At 44.3% G+C, this 18,782-nt stretch overlaps 1 protein-coding gene across 1 annotated transcript in view; it reads right to left on the reverse strand.

The window, feature by feature from the left end:
• Window positions 1–8,426: 8,426 nt before the first annotated feature.
• The window catches only part of MAP3K3 (mitogen-activated protein kinase kinase kinase 3), a 34,528-nt gene continuing 24,172 nt past the window's right edge, over window positions 8,427–18,782 (reverse strand). The window contains exons 11-16 of the mRNA XM_044298310.1: window positions 18,404–18,595; window positions 16,968–17,116; window positions 16,555–16,686; window positions 15,003–15,132; window positions 12,973–13,150; window positions 8,427–11,113 (exon numbers count right to left, since the gene is read on the reverse strand). Of these exons, the coding sequence (XP_044154245.1) occupies window positions 10,885–11,113; window positions 12,973–13,150; window positions 15,003–15,132; window positions 16,555–16,686; window positions 16,968–17,116; window positions 18,404–18,595 (1,010 nt within the window). The 3' untranslated portion in view covers window positions 8,427–10,884. The remainder of the gene's footprint in view (window positions 11,114–12,972; window positions 13,151–15,002; window positions 15,133–16,554; window positions 16,687–16,967; window positions 17,117–18,403; window positions 18,596–18,782) is intronic.

Raw genomic sequence — 18,782 nt, forward strand, 5'->3', positions numbered from 1 at the left:
ATAACATATGGACTGAATATTTCCAGACAGAAAGGGAGCAGATTTCCATATTTCTTATGGTCCTACCATCTAAACTACCAACCCTAGAACCATATGAATTATGGTTCTAGCATCTGAAAACTTCCAGTGTAGTGTCCATGTAAGGAACCACCCAAACAACTGTATGACTTTGGTTCTTACAGCTCCAGACCAAACCCATGGCCTATAGCTCTACATTTGCCCACATTTCAGCAGCTTTGTAAACTCAGGGCTCAGTATCTGCCTCACATTAGTCATAGCCTAGAAGCATTGTATCTTCCTCCATCTTGTCTTGCACACAATGGCCTTTGTCTTACTTGTAAGGGTACCGAACACTTCCAGACTCAAGGATAACTCCAGAATGTTACTGTTCTGTAATACAGGGTAATAATGATATAAAATATTTCTTCAGTTTTTCTAGTGTTGTGTGCGTTTGTCTTATTGGTCATCGTGTGTCATATCTGTGTACTGGCTTTGGGGTGAGATGTTTTCAGTTATTTGTGTACTAGGGCTCATTCAGATGGCTAAAGGTTTGGGCCATGTTCAGCAGCATGTAGAGCCTTGAAAAGGTTCCCCCCCGCATAGGACCATGGATCACAAATACTGACAGATGGATGCATCCGTTATCCATGTGCTTCCCGCATCCACATATCTGTTCTGCAAAAGACAAAATATGCCCTATACTTTTCCGCAAAATGCAGACCATGGATCCATTAAAGTTGGTTGGTAAAAACATGGATGGCACACTGAGCGCTCCAGTATTTTACAGGTCTGCAGACCATAAAATGCTTACGGTCATGTGCATGAGGCCTTACACCTAGTTCAGATCGTACAGCAAATTTGCAGAGGGGAATGTGATAAAGCATTATTTTTCCCTTTTATTCCCCTGCCACATCATTTCTCCCAGTCTCTCTTTACTTGGCTGCAGCGTTGGTTGACCCACATCACTGCAGCAGCTAAGTAAACTGAGAAATCTGGGACGGTGAGGACATAAATTGAGAGTTACATACATGTTTAACTGATTTCTTCCATTCCCCTGAGACAATATTTTTTTTTGCCCAACTTAGACAGCCCCTTTAACTGCAGAAGAACTGAAGGTAGGTTGGTTTGGAAAATGGGCTCCGCATTGCTTTGCTGAGCTGGCAGCTGCAACAAAAGTGAAACATGCCAAGTCCTCCTCAGCTTGTTAGACACTCTATAACAGTGTTCTCCAGCAAGTGCAGAACTATAGCTGCCAGGATAAGGGACGGACTTGGAACCTAAAGTGGCCGTACGTTGTAGGAAGGGCCAAATTGTCAATAGATGGGATGACAAAAATTGGCAGGGTCAGCAATACCATAGCGCAAGAGACCTGTTCCATCAGAACCAAATACCACAGTGTTGCACAATATTCTGTCCCAAAAGCTGTCCCTCTGGTGGCCATCAATAGCTGCCATTTTCTGTCCTCCTCCAGTTCTCTCCGATTAAGATGCTGAGAAGGTGAGATGTAGGCCACAGCAGATGAATTCAGGGAGGCATGTGCGATTGCGGGCTGGTACATGAGTACCTGATTCTCACAGCTCATTAGGTACCTGGCCAGTAGCAGAGAGAAGGGCTTGGTCCACCAGTAAATTTCCCTGTAGCGTCTATGGCCAGTCCGTCCTTGCGACGGCTGAGGGAAGTTGTAGTTTCACAACACCAGGGCAGCTACACATTGGAGGCTCCTGCTATAATGTGACTCAAAGAAAGAGTAACGTCTTTTATTAGTCCGTCATTCCCGCTGGACGATCTGATCACATGACACCAAATTATATTAATATAAATGACCATTTTATTGTAAATAAAAACAAATAAAAACTGGATACATTGTGAGGGCTCTGCACTGCAAGCCCCAAGTCAGTATATATATTTATAGAGATTTATACAGTAAATAGGATATTCCCTTTGGCACTGGTTCCCACACATGAAGGAACCATATATTTATTTAACAGATGCACCAACCTTGTAACCCTGTTCTCCAGCCAGAGAGCAATGTGCTGGCAGTAAAATATCCACTGGACCCAGCATAGCTGTTGTCATGTTACTATTCTTAACCTGTGCCTATCCAGCTATTGTAAAACTACAGCCCATAGGCCATGCTGGGAGTTATAGTCTTACTACAGCTTGAGGGATCCAGGTCGCACACTGCAACCTTATACTTTGCTTCCTGACCAAACCCAAGCAGAAATGAAAAAGTGCATTTAGTATGCATCAGCAAACTTATGGACAATACTGATCCTACAGGCCATGTTGAGGTACTGCAGGGAAAACACAATAATCCACTTCCATACTTTTCTGTTTTTAAGGTGATCTAAAATTTACAGAAGAAAATAACAGTTTTGGCTCTGAGCAAAAATAAAATTCTTCATCAGTGCAAGTATACAGAGATCTTTTCCTATTTGGTTACTGTTGTGCCCAAAACTGCTCAAGCCCATAGAGTGCAAAATATAAAAGGTTCTTGGATTATTATATTCCCTACACACAAGGTGAACAGATAACACGTGTACATAAAGACTCATTCAGACAGCCATGATGCGGCTGCACTGTAGCGTCTATATTACAGCCACCTGCAGTGTTACTATAGTTAGTCTATAAGATCTGCCGCCAGGCCTTGTGCTTGTAATATGGACTCTAATGCACCCACATTGTGGCTGCCTGCATAAAATATCAATGGAATAGCAAATCACCGGCCTAACTTTCCTAAGGAATAGAAGCATTCTTCTCTAGGATGGAGCCAGTGGTAGGAAATGCTAGCACTTGCTCACCTTCAAGAACACCAAGTTTAGACATTTTTACATTAAAATCTAGTCGTCAGCATGCTGTTTTTCTTACACAAAGCTCCAAATCCCATATTTAAAGGGCTTGTATCACGCTATCGACCTATACCCTTATCCACAGGATAGAGGATAAGTATCTCACGTGTAGAAGTCCCACTGTGTATGCCACACTTGCGCCCTGCCACTGCATTCATTCTCTATGGGACCGCTGGGAATAGCAACGTGCTGTACTCTGCTATCTCTGGCAGTCCCATAGAGAATGTATGGAGTGTCAGGTGGAATGGACCCCCTGTTCTCAGGATCGGTGGGAGTCCCAGCGGTTGGGCACTCACCGATTAGGGAAAAACTTGGAACAACCCCCTATAAAGGAGTTGCCCCCAAGATCTAAATGTATCCCCTATCCAACTTGTGGTGGATATCCCCTATCCAACTAAAGGTGGATTTAATATAGTGTTCAATAGAAGCCTTCAAGTGGAGGCTGCAGATTTCACAGTATATCGTTACAGGGGGGTTGGAGCCATGTACCAGAAATCTGAATGCTATAAAAATATATCAAGAAACTAATCAGCACATAAATATGGACCCAAAAAGTTGGAGTTGCGCTGGCAAAAGCACTGTTCGTTTCATCAGAAAGAACACATTACATGTATTCTGGGTCTATAAATGACACGTTATACGATCTTTTCTTAGGCCATCAACTAGCCGTAGTGGAGAGTGGCTACAATAAGTGCCATTCAATCCTTAATCTGCCCAGTAGGGGGACTCCTAACGATAGTATCATCAGCCAGGGAAACGGACACTGGACAACTCCTTTAATAAAGGCACTTACCTAGAGAATATGATTGTCCACATAAACCCCACTCTCAACATTTCTTACTCCACTGCTTCTACTTATAACAGGGACCTTAGGATTCGTTATAGATTCTATAAATTGACAGAAAATCACCCACATACAAAACAGATGCTTTTCCAACTCTCTTGTACTGATCCCAAGGTAAATCCTGTATTGTACTCCCGAGCTGCATTTTCACTTCCACGGGTTATTGAAAACAGTCAGTAGGCATGCTGATTGACACACACAAATTAAAAGGAATGTATCACCAGGAGACAGAAATTTCTGTGCGTTTCTGCACCAAATCCATACTGCCATTCTGTGTGGATTTGATGCGGTTTTGTCGCAGATCCTTGCATTGAAAAGGGTGAAATTCGCACAAAAGTGACATGCTGCAGATTTCCAAATCCGCACGTAAATAAAAAAGCAAAGTCTACATGAGATTTGTCTAATCTCATACATGTTGCTGTTTTTCCGCATGAGAATCGGCATGTAATCCACAACGTGTGCAGTTAGCCCTGGGGGAGAAACGACACATGCCAGGGCCGTGAAGTGTCCGTGCGGCTTCAAGTACTACATGGCCATATGAGCTGCAGCGGGCTCCACTTAACTAATTAGAACCACACTGTTTAGTCTGTCTGCACTGTTAATGGCAGCGGGGCATTGTGGCCATTAACAACGTAGACCAACTAAAAAGTGCAGTCCTAATTGGTTAACTGGAGACCACTGCGACTTGTACAGGTGCGCGGTACTCAAACGCAGTGCAGGCACGTTACCATGTGGTTGTACCCTTAAGGGCTCTTTCACACGACTGGATCCCGTGCAGGTAATCCTCTATGTGAATGAGGGCCAAGCCCCATTCCGTACAGCATCTTTACTACAAAATCACAGTGAGATAAAGTTGTCACCGTGATTTTGTAGCAAAAAGGTCACATTATCAATCATGTTACTGCTCCGTGTCTCTGCTGTCCGGAACGGGGCTTGGCTCATTCACACAGCGGATTACCTGCACGGGAACCGCTCGTGTGAAAGAGCCCTAAACCAGATACAATCCCTTGTAACTAGCTGAACTCAATGTAATGCCTTTTACTTAGCAATCTGTTGCTTCGTTCTGGCGAAAAAGTACTTTTAAACCATATGCAAATGAGCAGTTAAGTGCACTAAGTGCAGACCCAAGCATGTGCACTCTTGCTCCTCCTGCCAGCTTCTCCCTCTCCTTTGTGATCGACAAGGCCAGGTCAATCAAGGAGAGGGAGGGGCTGGCAAAGGAAGAAGGATTAGCAAGGGTGCACTTGGTGCTTGGGCCCACCTTGGTTGCACTTAACTGCACATTTGCATATGGTTTACAGTACATTTTCTCCAGAACGAAGCCACAGATCTCTACGTGAAATATATCATTACATTCAGCAGAGCAACACAAGGTATTGTGCCTGGTTTGACAGATTCCCTCTAAAATACAATGCCTGGTGACTTGTAAATATGATACTTCCTAAAATGCAAATGGTCACAGCAACCTTTGTAAAAACACTACAGCTCTGAAGCCTGCAGGTTTGTGAATGCAGCTCTGGAGTACAATACAGACTGTAAATCAGCAATGTGGTCATTCTGATGATAAAGCTGAATATATTAGTCTGGTTTATTGGGTACTCCTTGCTGCTCTCATCACAGACATGTCTTGTCCACATAGTTAATCTAATGAATACCATAAAATTCCTTTAATCCGGCATTTCATAATCTAGAAATTCTGATCCTTTGGAACCTCATGAAACCAAGATCAGACTATTAACCTCTGAGACTATTCAGATTTATAAAAAACAAGAAATTAGCAGCAGATTGTACATTCACATTTTATTTATGGACTGATTTCTTAGAGGTTCTTACAAATAAATTCCTGATTTTTCGAACCGACCAGTAATCCGCCATATTTGATAATCTGACAGTTGCAATGCCAGATTAAAGAACTTTTACTGTATATCACTAGGATTGACTACACATGGCCATCGCTATCTCCTGTGCATGCTACATTACAAAACAGGAAGTCGGTTCTTAAAACTTCTTAGGCAATATAGAGGAAGTGATCAAAAGACAAGCACTTATGGTTACTCAAGAAGTGACAACGTGTCTCTGCAGACTGAAAATGTGTAGAAATCCAGCACCCGCTGATCTGAGAATCCTACTTTGGCATGTGATAAAATCTATCCCATCTTAGATTAACGTGAAAATTACCCAACAATTCAGCATTCGGAAATCGGATGGCGATAGGGGCTTATTAACACCACGCAGTCAAATTGTGGTTTATTGCTGTGAAAAAGAAGCACAATGCAGTTTGTTTTGTGTGAAATTCTGGTAAAATGGTGGTAATTTGTTACCACCATGATTTGGCCACACTATCACTGGAGTCTAAGGGGGTGATTATCAAGCCTCCTAATTCAAAAATTTGAGACAAAACATATGACTTAGGCTGAGTTCACACGGGCGAGATTTCCGCGCGGGTGCAATGCAGTAGGTGAACGCATTGCACCTGCACTGAATCCTGACCCATTCATTTCAATGGGGCTGTGCACATGAGCATTTTTTTTCATGCATCACTTCTGCAATGCTTTAAAATCGCAGCATGTTCTATATTCTGCGTTTTTAACGCAGCCCTGGCTCCATAGAAGTGAATGGGGCTGCGTTAATAACGCATTGCATCTGCAAGCAAGTGCGGGTGCGATGCGTTTTTCACTGATGGTTGCTAGGAGATGTTGTTTGTAAACATTCAGTTTTTTATCACGCGCGTGAAAAATGCATCAAAACGCATTGCATCCGCGCGGAAAAAACTGAACAACTAAACGCAATTGCAGCCAAAACTGACTGAACTTGCTTGCAAAATGGTGCGAGTTTAACTGAACGCACCCTGAACGCATCCGGACCAAATCTGTCACGCTCGTGTGAACTCAGCCTTAAGCTTTTTCTGACATCCTTGCCTCCTTTGGGTGGGATGGGCCCTCTGCAGAACGACTCATTTAGCAACATTACACCAGAAATCCACTCCAGCTCCTGCCTGGAGTAGATATCAGTTCTGTCGCACCACGGCCTGGCATGTGCCACCATTATGTGAGCCTCTAAATAATTGTGCCGCATCTTACACCAGTGGAGGGCAAATTAAGACCAGCGTATACAACCCCTTTAAATCCATATAGAAAGGACAACTGAGGAGGGGCAGGCAAGGTCTTAGGTTCTTGCACTCGGCAGACCACCCATGGAATCCTTAGCCCAAACCAAAGTGCATAGAAAGAAAAGCTATTCCCATCTCAGACATTGATGGCATATTGCTAGGATATGCCATTAATGCCAGATAGCTGCTCCTATCTCCAAAATAGGCCCCCAAAGTGAAGCGTGATCACCCTCCATTCACCGCTATGGGAGTTCAGAAAATAGCCGAGTCCTGTAACTGTGAATGGAGAGGTGGCCATTAGTGTTGAGCGAAGCAAGCTTCGGATGAAGCATCCGAAGTCGCTTCGTTCAAAACTTCGGAATAAGGGTCCATTCACACGTCCGTGTGCGTTTTGCGGATCCACGGATCTGCAAAACACGGACATCAGCGATGTGCGTTCCGCATTTTGTGGACCGCACATCGCCGGCACTTAATATTGCAATTGCGGACAAGAATAGGACAGGTTCTATTTTTTTTCGGGAACGGAATTGCGGACCCGCAATTCCGCATCCGGGCAGCACAGCGGCCCCATAGAAATGAATGGGTCTGCAAAATGTGGAACAGAATTGCGGACGTTTGAATGGACCCTAATACTGTATGGAGATTCGTCTCAGTGCACGATTACAACGTATTCACGAAATCGCGTAAAGTAACTTTGGTAGTTGATTTTTAAAATGGAAAACTATTTTACAACTTGGAACCGAACACTGGTTCGGTTCCAAGGAATTATTCCGCAGTTTTGGACGAACAGACTTCGGATGAAGCATCTGAAGCTCGCTTCACACAACACTAGTGGCCATGCATGTGCCCGCTCACTCGGCTATTTTCAGAACTCTCACAGCAGTGAATGTAGAGTACACCGTGCTTGTGCAGTACATTCTCCTTCACTTTGGGGGCCCCGAACTGGAGCGGGTTCCAATATGCCATCAATATCTGAGATGGGCAAACCCCTTTAACAAGTGGCCCGCACTAATAAATGCTTTGGTCGCTTTTGTCACTCTCCATATAGGGAAGTCCAGATAATTGAATTCTCCTTTACAAAATACAATGTTTTATGCTAATAATACTTATTTATCGTAGAAGGAAAGTTCTTCAACTTTCTGGAATCATTTGTGCCAACATTCAGCATATTTTTTGCAGAATCTCGTTTTAGGCTACTTTCACACTAGTGTTCATGGGTCCGTTCGTGAGCTCCGTTTGAAGGCGCTCACGAGCGGACCCAAACGCCTCCATCCAGCCCTGATGCAGTCTGAATGGAGCGGATCCACTCAGACTGCATCAGTCTGGCGGCGTTCAGCCTCCGCTCCGCTCGCCTCCGCACGGACAGGCGTACAGCTGAACGCTGCTTGCAGCGTTCAGCTGTCCGCCTGGCCGTGCAGAGGCGAGCGGATCCGTTCAGACTTACAATGTAAGTCAATGGGAACGAATCCGCTTGAAGATGTCACCCTATGGCTCAATCTTCAAGCGGATCCGTCCCTCATTGACTTTACATTGAAAGTCTGAACGGATCCGCTCAGGCTGCTTTCACACTTAGAATTTTTTCTAAGTTATTAATGCAGACGGATCCGTACTGAACGGAGCCTCCGTCTGCATTAATATGATCGGATCCGTTCAGAACAGATCCGATCAAGCGCAAGTGTGAAAGTAGCCTTAGACAGATTTATGAAGAAGAGGCCTTGCATTCTCCTAGGTCAGTGTCGTCACTGTACATCGGTCACATGGCCTAGCTGCAGCTCAGCCCCATTCAAGTCAATGGGTCTGAGGTGCAATACCAAGCACTGCCACTATACGATGTACGGCGCTGTCCTTGTAAAGCTGCTGGGAGCCTGCATCACTCACCAGAGCTTTGGTCTCCCTGAAACAGCTGATCGGCGGGGGATGCCAGAACCTGGACCCCCGTGAGGCAAAGTCATCATCTTTTCCAGGATAACCCCTTTAACTGCTGTGCTAAAGTTTTCACTGCCTACTTTAAAGAGGATTAGTAAATCTGCCCCCTTGCATTTTGTTTCCGTCCAAATTTCAAGATCTTTGCATGCTGTCGGAGAATGGGAATATTCTTCTTTACGTTCACAAGGGGAAACACTGTCCAGACCTAATACATAGACAGCCCCCTGTCACCACACACCTCACTTCTGTCTTGTCTGCTGCAGTGTATCAGTGCAGGCTGTTCAGCTCATAGATAACTGTATACATTAGATACCACTGCACAGAACCCTCAGCAAGAGTTGGGCATGCCATTGGTGAAACCTGTGCAGGTGCACCTTGTAGGAAGGGGCCCACTACCACAATAAAAACATACAGTACCTTCCTGCTATCTGTTACTTTGCAGGGTGGGTTTTAGCAAAGGCATGTCATAAGTCACAATTGCTGGTGGTCAGAGAGATCAGAGGGTGACCTATGGTAAGCTATTAGACAGCAAGGGGTCCATATACTGTTATTGCACAGGGTCCCTGTGCTGTCTGCGACCGCCCCTGACCCTCAGCCATGAGAAGTGTTAGGTCTCCACAGGCAGATGCTGAAACTCAATAAACAAGGATGGTTCCATTCATCGACAAAAGCAGAGGTATTGAAACTAAATATGTAAGAACTTTTCACGATAGTCATTAAAAAGGTTGTTTTGTTTTAGACAACCATTTCCTGCTAGGGTATTCATAGACCCCACCGAGGACCGTCAGGTCACAGACCAAGCGGATCCAAGCCTTACATGGACAATGTGTAATGCTTCACTTCTCCTGTGGTGGCGCTGCACCAGCTGCTAGATTCCCTCAAATGACAGTTTCTCTTTGGGGGTCAAAGCATCAAGATTCCTAACAAAAAGGGAACGATCCCTTACCAAAAACTGTAATACTCCTTTAAATCAGCCACATAAACACAATGCAATTGCTAGGAATAGAGACCACAGCTTTCCTTTTTGGGATTGGCTCCATGCCTTTCCCCCCCCAAAAAAGGGGGTACAGAAAATTCAATGCAAATGCAGTGTGTGAACACCACCTGATTGCTGGGGGAATGTAAAGTGTGTAACCATATCACATACCCGTCACTAAGGCACGCTGCTAGCAAGAATCCTAAGGACTTCAGGTTGGTCAGGAAGTTTAAAGTAAATGTCCATCCTTGAGCGCCATTTTGTTTTTAAGTAGATCCAAACTTCTGTGCTGATTCATGTAATATATGTCTTCATAGTGTTGGAGCCCTGTATATCTGATATAGAGCTCCATATTCCCCGGACAGACATAGTTAAAGGGGTTGTCCGCTTAAACTTCTGAAATGTCAAATGCAGCACCCATGTATAGTGGGAAGGGTGGTCTTCTAAGGGTGTGCTAGGGTAAATGTAAGCAGAAAGTGGACAACCACTTTAAATGATAAAATTATGTCTGCCTGCATCCACCACTAGGGGGAGATTACTGCATACAGTATAAAAGTGAGGATGATAGCAACAGATTCGGAGCTTCAACCTCCTATAAAAATAGATTATAAAATTAATCAGTACAGAATTTTGGACATAAAAACGTAATGTTATGCAAAATGGGACATTTACTACAACCAGTTATGTGGAGTCACATACTGCTATCATGAGGTTATCTCACCATTACTGAAATGCTGGGACTTTCAAAAGGAAGATGCCACTGGGCCAAGGTTATCATGCTCCCTGGCTGAAGAGGCGTTAAGGCACTTGTCTAAGACGTGGAAGAACTCCTTCATGATGGGAGGATGGTGCATATTTTTAATGGAAGTCATCACGCACCATTCCTTCATACGGTGTCTCTGGCTTGGAGCATAAGAACTCTTTTCTAGGAATCAAAGTCACTTCAAGATAAAAAAATAATCCATTGTTCTGCTGCTCTAACACTGACACACACCCAAACCTGTGCTGAATCTAGAACCTGTTCTAGACTTAGTCAGCGATAGGTAGTTGGGGTAGGGGTAGGTTGAAGGGAAGATTGTCATCGCGTCTCATTAAATGTTCCAGAGTCTTCCCTCAAAAGTCAACATTCATCTCTGGAGAATATCCATGGTCAAGTGAAGGACGACACTTTGATGAAGACTTAATAGGTGAGTTGGGCAAAGGGATGCCGGAGAAGCTCCTCAGCAGACGGTCTCTGCCTCGCTTCCACCAGTATCTGCTTTACAAAGTCCCGGCATTGCTCTGATGTGTTTGGGGGAAGGTGAGGAATAGTTGGCTGGGTGGCGATTTTAAAAATGGCTGCCATGGCTTCATACTCTGCCCAGGGAGGCTTCTCTGTTAGCATTTCCACCACGGTACAGCCCAGGCTCCTGCAGTAAGGACAGAGGTTAAAGTAGTGAGACACAGACAAAATTTAATACGATCCTGTCCCTATACAGTAGTGTTCAAAATAATAGCAGTGTGTTTAAAAAAGTGAATACAGCTTAAAATCCTTCTAATAGCTTCTCTTTCCATACGCACAAATGCAGTGGGAACACTACACAGTCTATTCCAAATCAAAACATGAAGAAAAATATATAAAAATTTGTGTTGTTCCTATGTGAATATTAGACTGTCCCAAAAAAATAGCAGTGTTTGTATTCTTCTTTACAAACTCAAACATTCACCATATAAACTGAAAAATGTTTGAAGATTTTGCTTTCCTTTGAATCACGTAACTAATATTTAGTTGTATAACCACTGTTTCTGAGAACTGCTGTACATCTGTTTTGCATGGAGTCAACCAACGTCTGGCCCCTGTGAACAGGTTCTCCAGCCCAGGATGATTGGACTTCATTCCACAGTTCTTCTCTATTTCTTGGTTTTGCCTCAGAAACTGCATTTTTGAAGTCACAAGTTTTCTATTGGATTAAGTTCCGGGGATTGGACTGGCCACTCCATAACGTCAATCTTGTTGGTCTGGAACCAAGATGTTGCACGTTTACTGGTGTGTTTGGGGTTGTTGTCTTGTTGGAACACCCATTTCAGGGGCATTTCCTCTTCAGCATAAGGCAGCATGACCTCTCCAAGTATTCTGATGTATTTAAACTGATCCATGATCCCTGGTATGCGATAAATAGGCCCAACACCGTAGTATGAGAAACATCCCCATATCATGATGCTTGCGGCACCATGCTTCACTGTCTTCACAGTGTACTGTGGCTTGAATTGAGCGTTTGGGAGTCGTCAGACAAACTGTCTCCGGCCACTAGACCCAAAAAGATTCAGTCATTGTGCTCTTTGGCAAATTGTAACATTTTCAGCACATGTCTTTTTTTCAACAGTGTGGCTTCTTGAAGATAGCTTGGCTTCACATTCATCTTCCTGGAGATGATTGTTGGCTGAGTCCTTGCCATTTTGGCTATTCTTCTATGCATTCGAATGGTAGTTTTTTGCTTTCTTCTACGTCTTTCAGGTTTTGGTTGCCATTTTAAAGCAATTGCGATTATTTTAGCTGAGCAGCCTATAATTTTAATTTTCCCCTCTCCAATCAACTTTTTAATCAAGGTATGCTGTTCTTCTAAACAATGTCTGGAACGACCCATTTTCCTCAGAATTTCAGAGAGAAATGCACTGTAACCAGCATGTACAACATTTGCTGCCTTCCTTCCTTAAATAAGGGCAATAATTGCCACCTGTTTTTCAAAGAATGAATGACCTCACTCATTAAACTCCACACTGCTATTATTTTGAACATGTCCCTTTCAATTAGTGATGAGAATCAGCAGCAAGCATGTCATGACTGTTGGGTCTGTTGGATTTCTATTACTCTACCACACCTGCTAGTAAATTATTTGCCATGTCAGTGGCATGAAATATCAGTGATGGATCAGGTTAGTGATGTCTGACTGCTATTATTTTGAACACAACTGTACATCTGAGAAAGTGGACTTTATGGGGGCGGGGGTCAGGTAAAGCAGATCTCATTGTAATCTGGAATAACTGGCAGCAGAAGGGTAGGAATATATGATACACTGCACCTGATCTATGTGTACACATTTCCCAGGGTTATATAGCTTTATGGACAGCAGTGATATTTCTACAGCATCTGGCCACCATTTTTTGGATCATGTCCAGCACTTTCATTCTTGGGGTACAGTGTAATTTCTTGCAAATAAGTGCCAAATTTGTCAAGCATGTGTGACATTATGTAACCCTTATTCCTTACTGAAGGGTGTGGTTGACTTACCAGACATCAGCTTTCCTCCCGTATCCCTCACCGCTGATCACCTCTGGGCTCATCCAGTATGGTGTTCCCGTCACAGAACGGATACCTGTCCCTGACATGCAAATCGTCTGGAGACGCTTACTGGCCCCAAAGTCTCCTAGCTTAACATTCCCTGCAGAATCCCGTAGGATGTTGGCCCCTGGAAGAAAAGCAAAATACATGTATGAGGCTCCATTCACACGTCTGCAATTCTGTTCCACATTTTGCGGAACAGAATTGCGGACCCATTCATTTCTATGGGACCGCACAATGTGCTGCCCGGATCCGGAATTGCAGATCCGCAATTCCGTTCCTGAAAAAAATAGAAGATCCTATTCTTGTCCGCAATTGCAGACAAGATTAGGCATTTTCTATTAAGTGCCGGCGATGTGCGGTCCGCAAAATACAAACGGACGTAGCACAACAGTGTGAATGGAGCCTAAGAGGGAAGACAGACAAGTATAGGAGAGGAGAAATTGCAGCCTATGTCCAGTATGGTGGAATGTATGAAACAGATTCGGTCATGTGATCGTATATAAACTGATGAAGGTGTACATCAGGGCTTCTGGTTGTAGTGATCAGTGGGGTTACCAGCAGAAACCCCTCTAAATCAGCCAGTTTTCTATTATCATACTACTGTATACCTTGCTGTGGCAGGACAATTCCTTTAGGGTCTGTTGACAATGCAGATATTGCTTCTGTAAAATTCGACGTGTATTTTGTGGCAGGTTCTGCTGTATTTTTTCTCATTGAACAATATGGACCCACTTGCAGCTCAGTCCCATTGAATGGAGCTAATCTGCATGCGGACAACCGCCGTGGTTTCCAGCGGTATATGTCCAGACACCATGGCAAGATGGGACATGTCAGAATCCGCACCAAAATTCCACGGCAAAAGACACCATGTGATTGTGTGATTCACACACAATCCACTTGTGTGGGGGTGGGTACTTTTGAACACCACTTAAAAAACCTTACCCTTGTTACCCATAGCAACCAATCACAGAACAGATTTCATTTTGTAATTTGCTATAGAAAAATGCAAACTTTGCTGTGACTGGTTGCTATACACAACAAAAACACTCTTTCGCAGACAGTTTTGGGTCCTTTTTGTTGTTTTTATAACAGCTTTTTTTTTTTTTCAAATACTTTGGGGCTTGATGTTATTCTAAAATCTAGCTTAAATTACTCAAAAGTCTACAAACCAAAACATAGGGGGAGAGTTATCAAACCTGATGCAAAGGAAAACATCAGTCAGATTGATCCTTTCATTTTCCAAAGGAGCTTGGAAAAATGAAAGGTGGAATCGGATCGAATGCTATAGGCAAATAAAGTCATTTTTCTTCTGCACCAGTGTTGATACATTTCCTGCAAAGTGTTTTTGTTTGTGGCGTTTTTGGTAGCACTTTTGGTGTTTGTGGCATTGTGCCCCAAAAAAGCATGTTTTAAATGCTACAAATTAAAGGGAAGCCACCAAAAACGACTAAGGCTACTTTCACACTAGCGTTCATAGGTCCGTTCGTGAGCTCCGTTTGAAGGAGCTCACGAGCGGACCCGAACGCCTCCGTCCAGCCCTAATGCAGTCTGAATGGATGCGGATCCGCTCAGACTGCATCAGTCTGGCGGCACTCAGCCTCCGCTCCGCTCGCCTCCGCACGGACGGGCGGACAGCTGAACGCTGCTTGCAGCTGTCCGCCTGGCCGTGCGGAGGCGTGCGGATACGTTCAGACTTACAATGTAAGTCAATGGGAACGGATCCGCTTGAAGATGTCACCATATGGCTCAATCTTCAAGCGGATCCGCCCCCCATTGACTTTACATTGAAAGTCTGAACGGATCCGCTCAGGCTACTTTCACACTTAGAATTTTTTCTAAGTTATTAATGCAGACGGATCCGTACTGAACGGAACCTCCGTCTGCATTAATATGTTCAGAACGGATACGATCGAACGCTAGTGTGAAAGTAGCCTAAAGCTCCTGGAGATAGAGTCAACGCAGCACCAGGATCTTACCCTTTATGTCCCTGTGTACAATCATGTTGCTGTGCAGGTAAGAAACTCCTTCCAGGATTTGCCGGGTGTATCTACGAGTAACGTTTTCCGTTAGTGCCCCGTAAGCTTTAAGCTGATCTTTCACTGATCCCTGAGGAGAATAAAACAGACACCAAGTCAGAGGCTTCCATACGTAAAGAAGGAATATTATATTAACTAGTCAGGATAAAGGGGTTGTATGAGGTTAGTAAACATGTCTGCTAGAAAGAGTGCCTGTGGTATTGCACTGAACTGCTTAAAGGGACACTTTCATCACATATAAACAGCCCATATGTAACTATCATATGTAGTTTACTAAAAAATAAATAAATAAATAGTGGATGGTTTTCTGTAAAATCTGTTTCTCTTCCGTTCACTGGGGGGGGGGACAGGCCTTGACCATGGGTATAGCTGTTGCCGCTAGGAGGCGGACACACTATGTACCAACCCAGAACCACACAGGCCCAAAGAGGCCCATAAACAAAGAATGGGTGGGTGCTGTGTCCCCCAATGAACGGAAGAGAAACACATTTTACAGTAAGTACAAAAATCTAGTTTTCTCATCCGTATCATTGGGGGACACAGTCATGACCATGGGACGTTACAGAGCAGTCCCCAAGAGTGGGCATAACAAAGAACCCTCCAGCCAATCAGAGAACCACCATCTGCAAGACTCTACGCCCCAGAGACACGTCGGCTGTCGCAAAGGTGTGCGTCCTGTAAAACTTGGAAAAAGTGTGCAAAGACGACCAGGTAGCCGCCTTGCATACCTGCAGGTCCGAAGCCCCGTGATGCACTGCCCAAGGGGCCCCCACTGCCTGAGCCGAATGAGCAGTCACCCAGAAGGGAGGGGCCCGGTCATTAACGCGGTGCGCTTCCACAATGGCCAAACAAATCCATCGGGAAATGGAAGCCTTTGAACGCCGCCAGCCCTCATCTCGGGCCCTCTGAAATCACGAAAAGGGAATCCGTCCGCCGGAAAGACACCGCCTGCCACAGATCGACGCGAACAGCCCGTACCAAATCTAGAGTGTGTAAAAACTTATCTCGAGGATGAGATGGGTCTGTACAAAATGGAGGGAGAATAATCTCCTCATTTAGATGGAATGCCGACACCACCTTCGGAAGGAAGGCCTGAACAGGGCAAAGGACCACCTTATCCTGATGGAGGATCAGGAAAGGCGACCGACATGAAAGAGCTGCGAGTTCCAACACCATATGGATGGAAGTGATTGCCACTAAAAACGCCAGCTTGTAGGACCGGAAGCGAAGCGACACCTGCTGCAAAGGCTCAAACGGTGAAGACTGGTTTAGTTTGGTCACCTGTAGGAAGGGTATAGCTAAAGGAGAGGAGCCTACACTTTATTTGTGCTTAGGGTCTGCATCCTAGCGGCAATAGCTATACCCATGGTCAAACCTGTGTCCCAAATGATACAGATGAAAAATGTAGTTTTGCAACAGCTGGAGGGCTGCAGGTTGAGCATGCCTGATATAGGCGGATGTGCTGGGTCACCCAGTATACATCTGCACTCACCCCTGGCATATACTCCATGAATATAGTCAGCGTCTTCTCGCCTTTGTCCCGCAAACAACCATAATACTGTACTATCCTTTCATGATGCAAATTCTTCAGCAGCTGTATCTCACACTCCAGGGCACTGACCTCCTGTCGGACCAGAAACAGAGAAAATTAGACATCTGAATTAAAAATAGATTAGAGATTGTTAGTATGTGGCGATAAATTCTGTCAGATATTACGAGTTTTTGGCCATGATCATACAGAACCGCTTGCTGCAAAGTTTGATGCTGTCATAGCCAGGAGTGGATCCTACAGAGCATTAGCATATAAAAGGCAAAATGTAATCTATAACAGCATAAAAAACTGCACTGTGTGAGCAAGTCCTGACACTGCAATTGCGATGAGGTAGAGAAAATGGTTCTAATGACCTTGCTTGTTTCTGGACTGTCTGGATCAAACTGAACCTGCTTAGCTGCCAGCTCCCGTCCTATGTCCACATCATAACACAGATAAACACGACCAAAGGCTCCCTGCCCCAGTAGTTTTCCCCGGCGCCAGTTTATGGGAGCACTGGGAGCTGAAAGAGAAGATACAACAATAAAGAGATACAATAAAGTCAGGAAGCCTCCACAAGTGTGCATAGGACACTAACCACGTTAACACAGCGTGGATTTTTCCATCAGTAAAATCCATCATGGAATCCACAGGTTTGCATGAAAAGGGTTTTCCGACTTTTTACTACTGATTACCTACCCTCAGGATAGGTCATCAGTATCTGATCAGCAGGGGTCCAACACCCGGGACCCCCGCCGATCAGCTGTTTGAGAAGGCATCTTCCAAGCACAACTCCGTACACTGTTTGGCGGCTGAGCTTGGCGCCTAGGCCACATGACCGATGAATGTGTCAGCACTGATCTAGGGAAAATTGTGAGAAGGCCTTTTCAAACAGCTGATCAGCAGGAGTCCTGGGTGTCGGACCCCCACCGATTAGATACTGATGACCTATCCTGAGGATCAGATCATCAGTATTAACATCTCCTTTAACAATACCTGCCACGGGTATAAGTGGTTAACCTGCTGTGTAAACTGCATCAAAAACGGACAGGCTACTTCTTGATGCCGATTTCAAATCTACGTGTGAAAAAAAATCTGCCGCCATATGAACAGCAATGCAGATTCCCACTGGAAATAATCGAGAAGGGACTACAAGTGAATTTCAGAGTGGAACATGTGCCGAAACAGCATGACGTTTTCACCATGTGAACATACCGTTGGGCTCATTCAGATGATTTACCCGTCCGTGTGCTGTCCAAGTGTTGAAAGGACAGAACACGGATGGAACACTAACAAAATAAAGTCAATGGTCCAATTTGTTGTCTCGATTTTCTTCACGGATCACTGTTCCCGATTTGTGTGCAATCTGTTTTTCACGTATTGCTAGGGAATGCTGGGGAACATTCTTCCTCTTTTTTTTTTTTTTTTTTTTTTTTTTTTTTTTTTTTTTTTTTTTATGGACATGAAAAACAGATGACATACTGACTCCATATGGATGGAAAAAAAATAGACAGACCACAATTGGGAGACAATCCTGATTCAACACAGATCAAAAAGTCTTTGGCAGAGAAAACATGGACAGGTTTTGTGTCACTTGTCTGAATAAGGCCATATACTATATTAGGAAATGACTCTTGTAATTGAGGTTTACTGGCTTAGGTAATAGAAAAGAGCAGCTGCTCTTCCAATGTTGTCAACAGCTTATTCTAACTGTGAAAACCTGTTGCTGGTGTGGCGACAACCTCTCTGGTTTGTACTGACCCGATTATTCTATACCATCAGAATATAATCTTAGCTTGCAGTATCTTACATTTAATGGGTACATTTCTTTCCGGTACACCCAGTGTGTTCTCGCTGTCTGCGCTGCGCAGTCGGTTGCGGGCTTCCACATACTGCGCAGACAGGCCCAGGTTTTCTCCATTGGTGCTTAAAGAACGACTAGATGGCACAAGGGTGAAAAGATTTCCTTGAGGGCGCCTGATCCGTGGGAATGTTCTTCGTCCTAGGAGCATACAAGTCATTAAGTAAAGTGTACAGATTAGGGCTTGTTCACATCACCGTTATGGATTCAGTCACTGTTTTCTATTATAACGGAAAATAACGGAATCCATAAGGCGGAAGTCAAAATGGAAACCTTTAAGAGGCTTCCGTTTTGATCCTTCATAATACAAGTCTAGGGGCAGCATAAC

This window comes from Bufo gargarizans, chromosome 6 (assembly GCF_014858855.1).
Source record: "Bufo gargarizans isolate SCDJY-AF-19 chromosome 6, ASM1485885v1, whole genome shotgun sequence".
NCBI classification, from domain to species: Eukaryota; Metazoa; Chordata; class Amphibia; order Anura; family Bufonidae; genus Bufo; species Bufo gargarizans.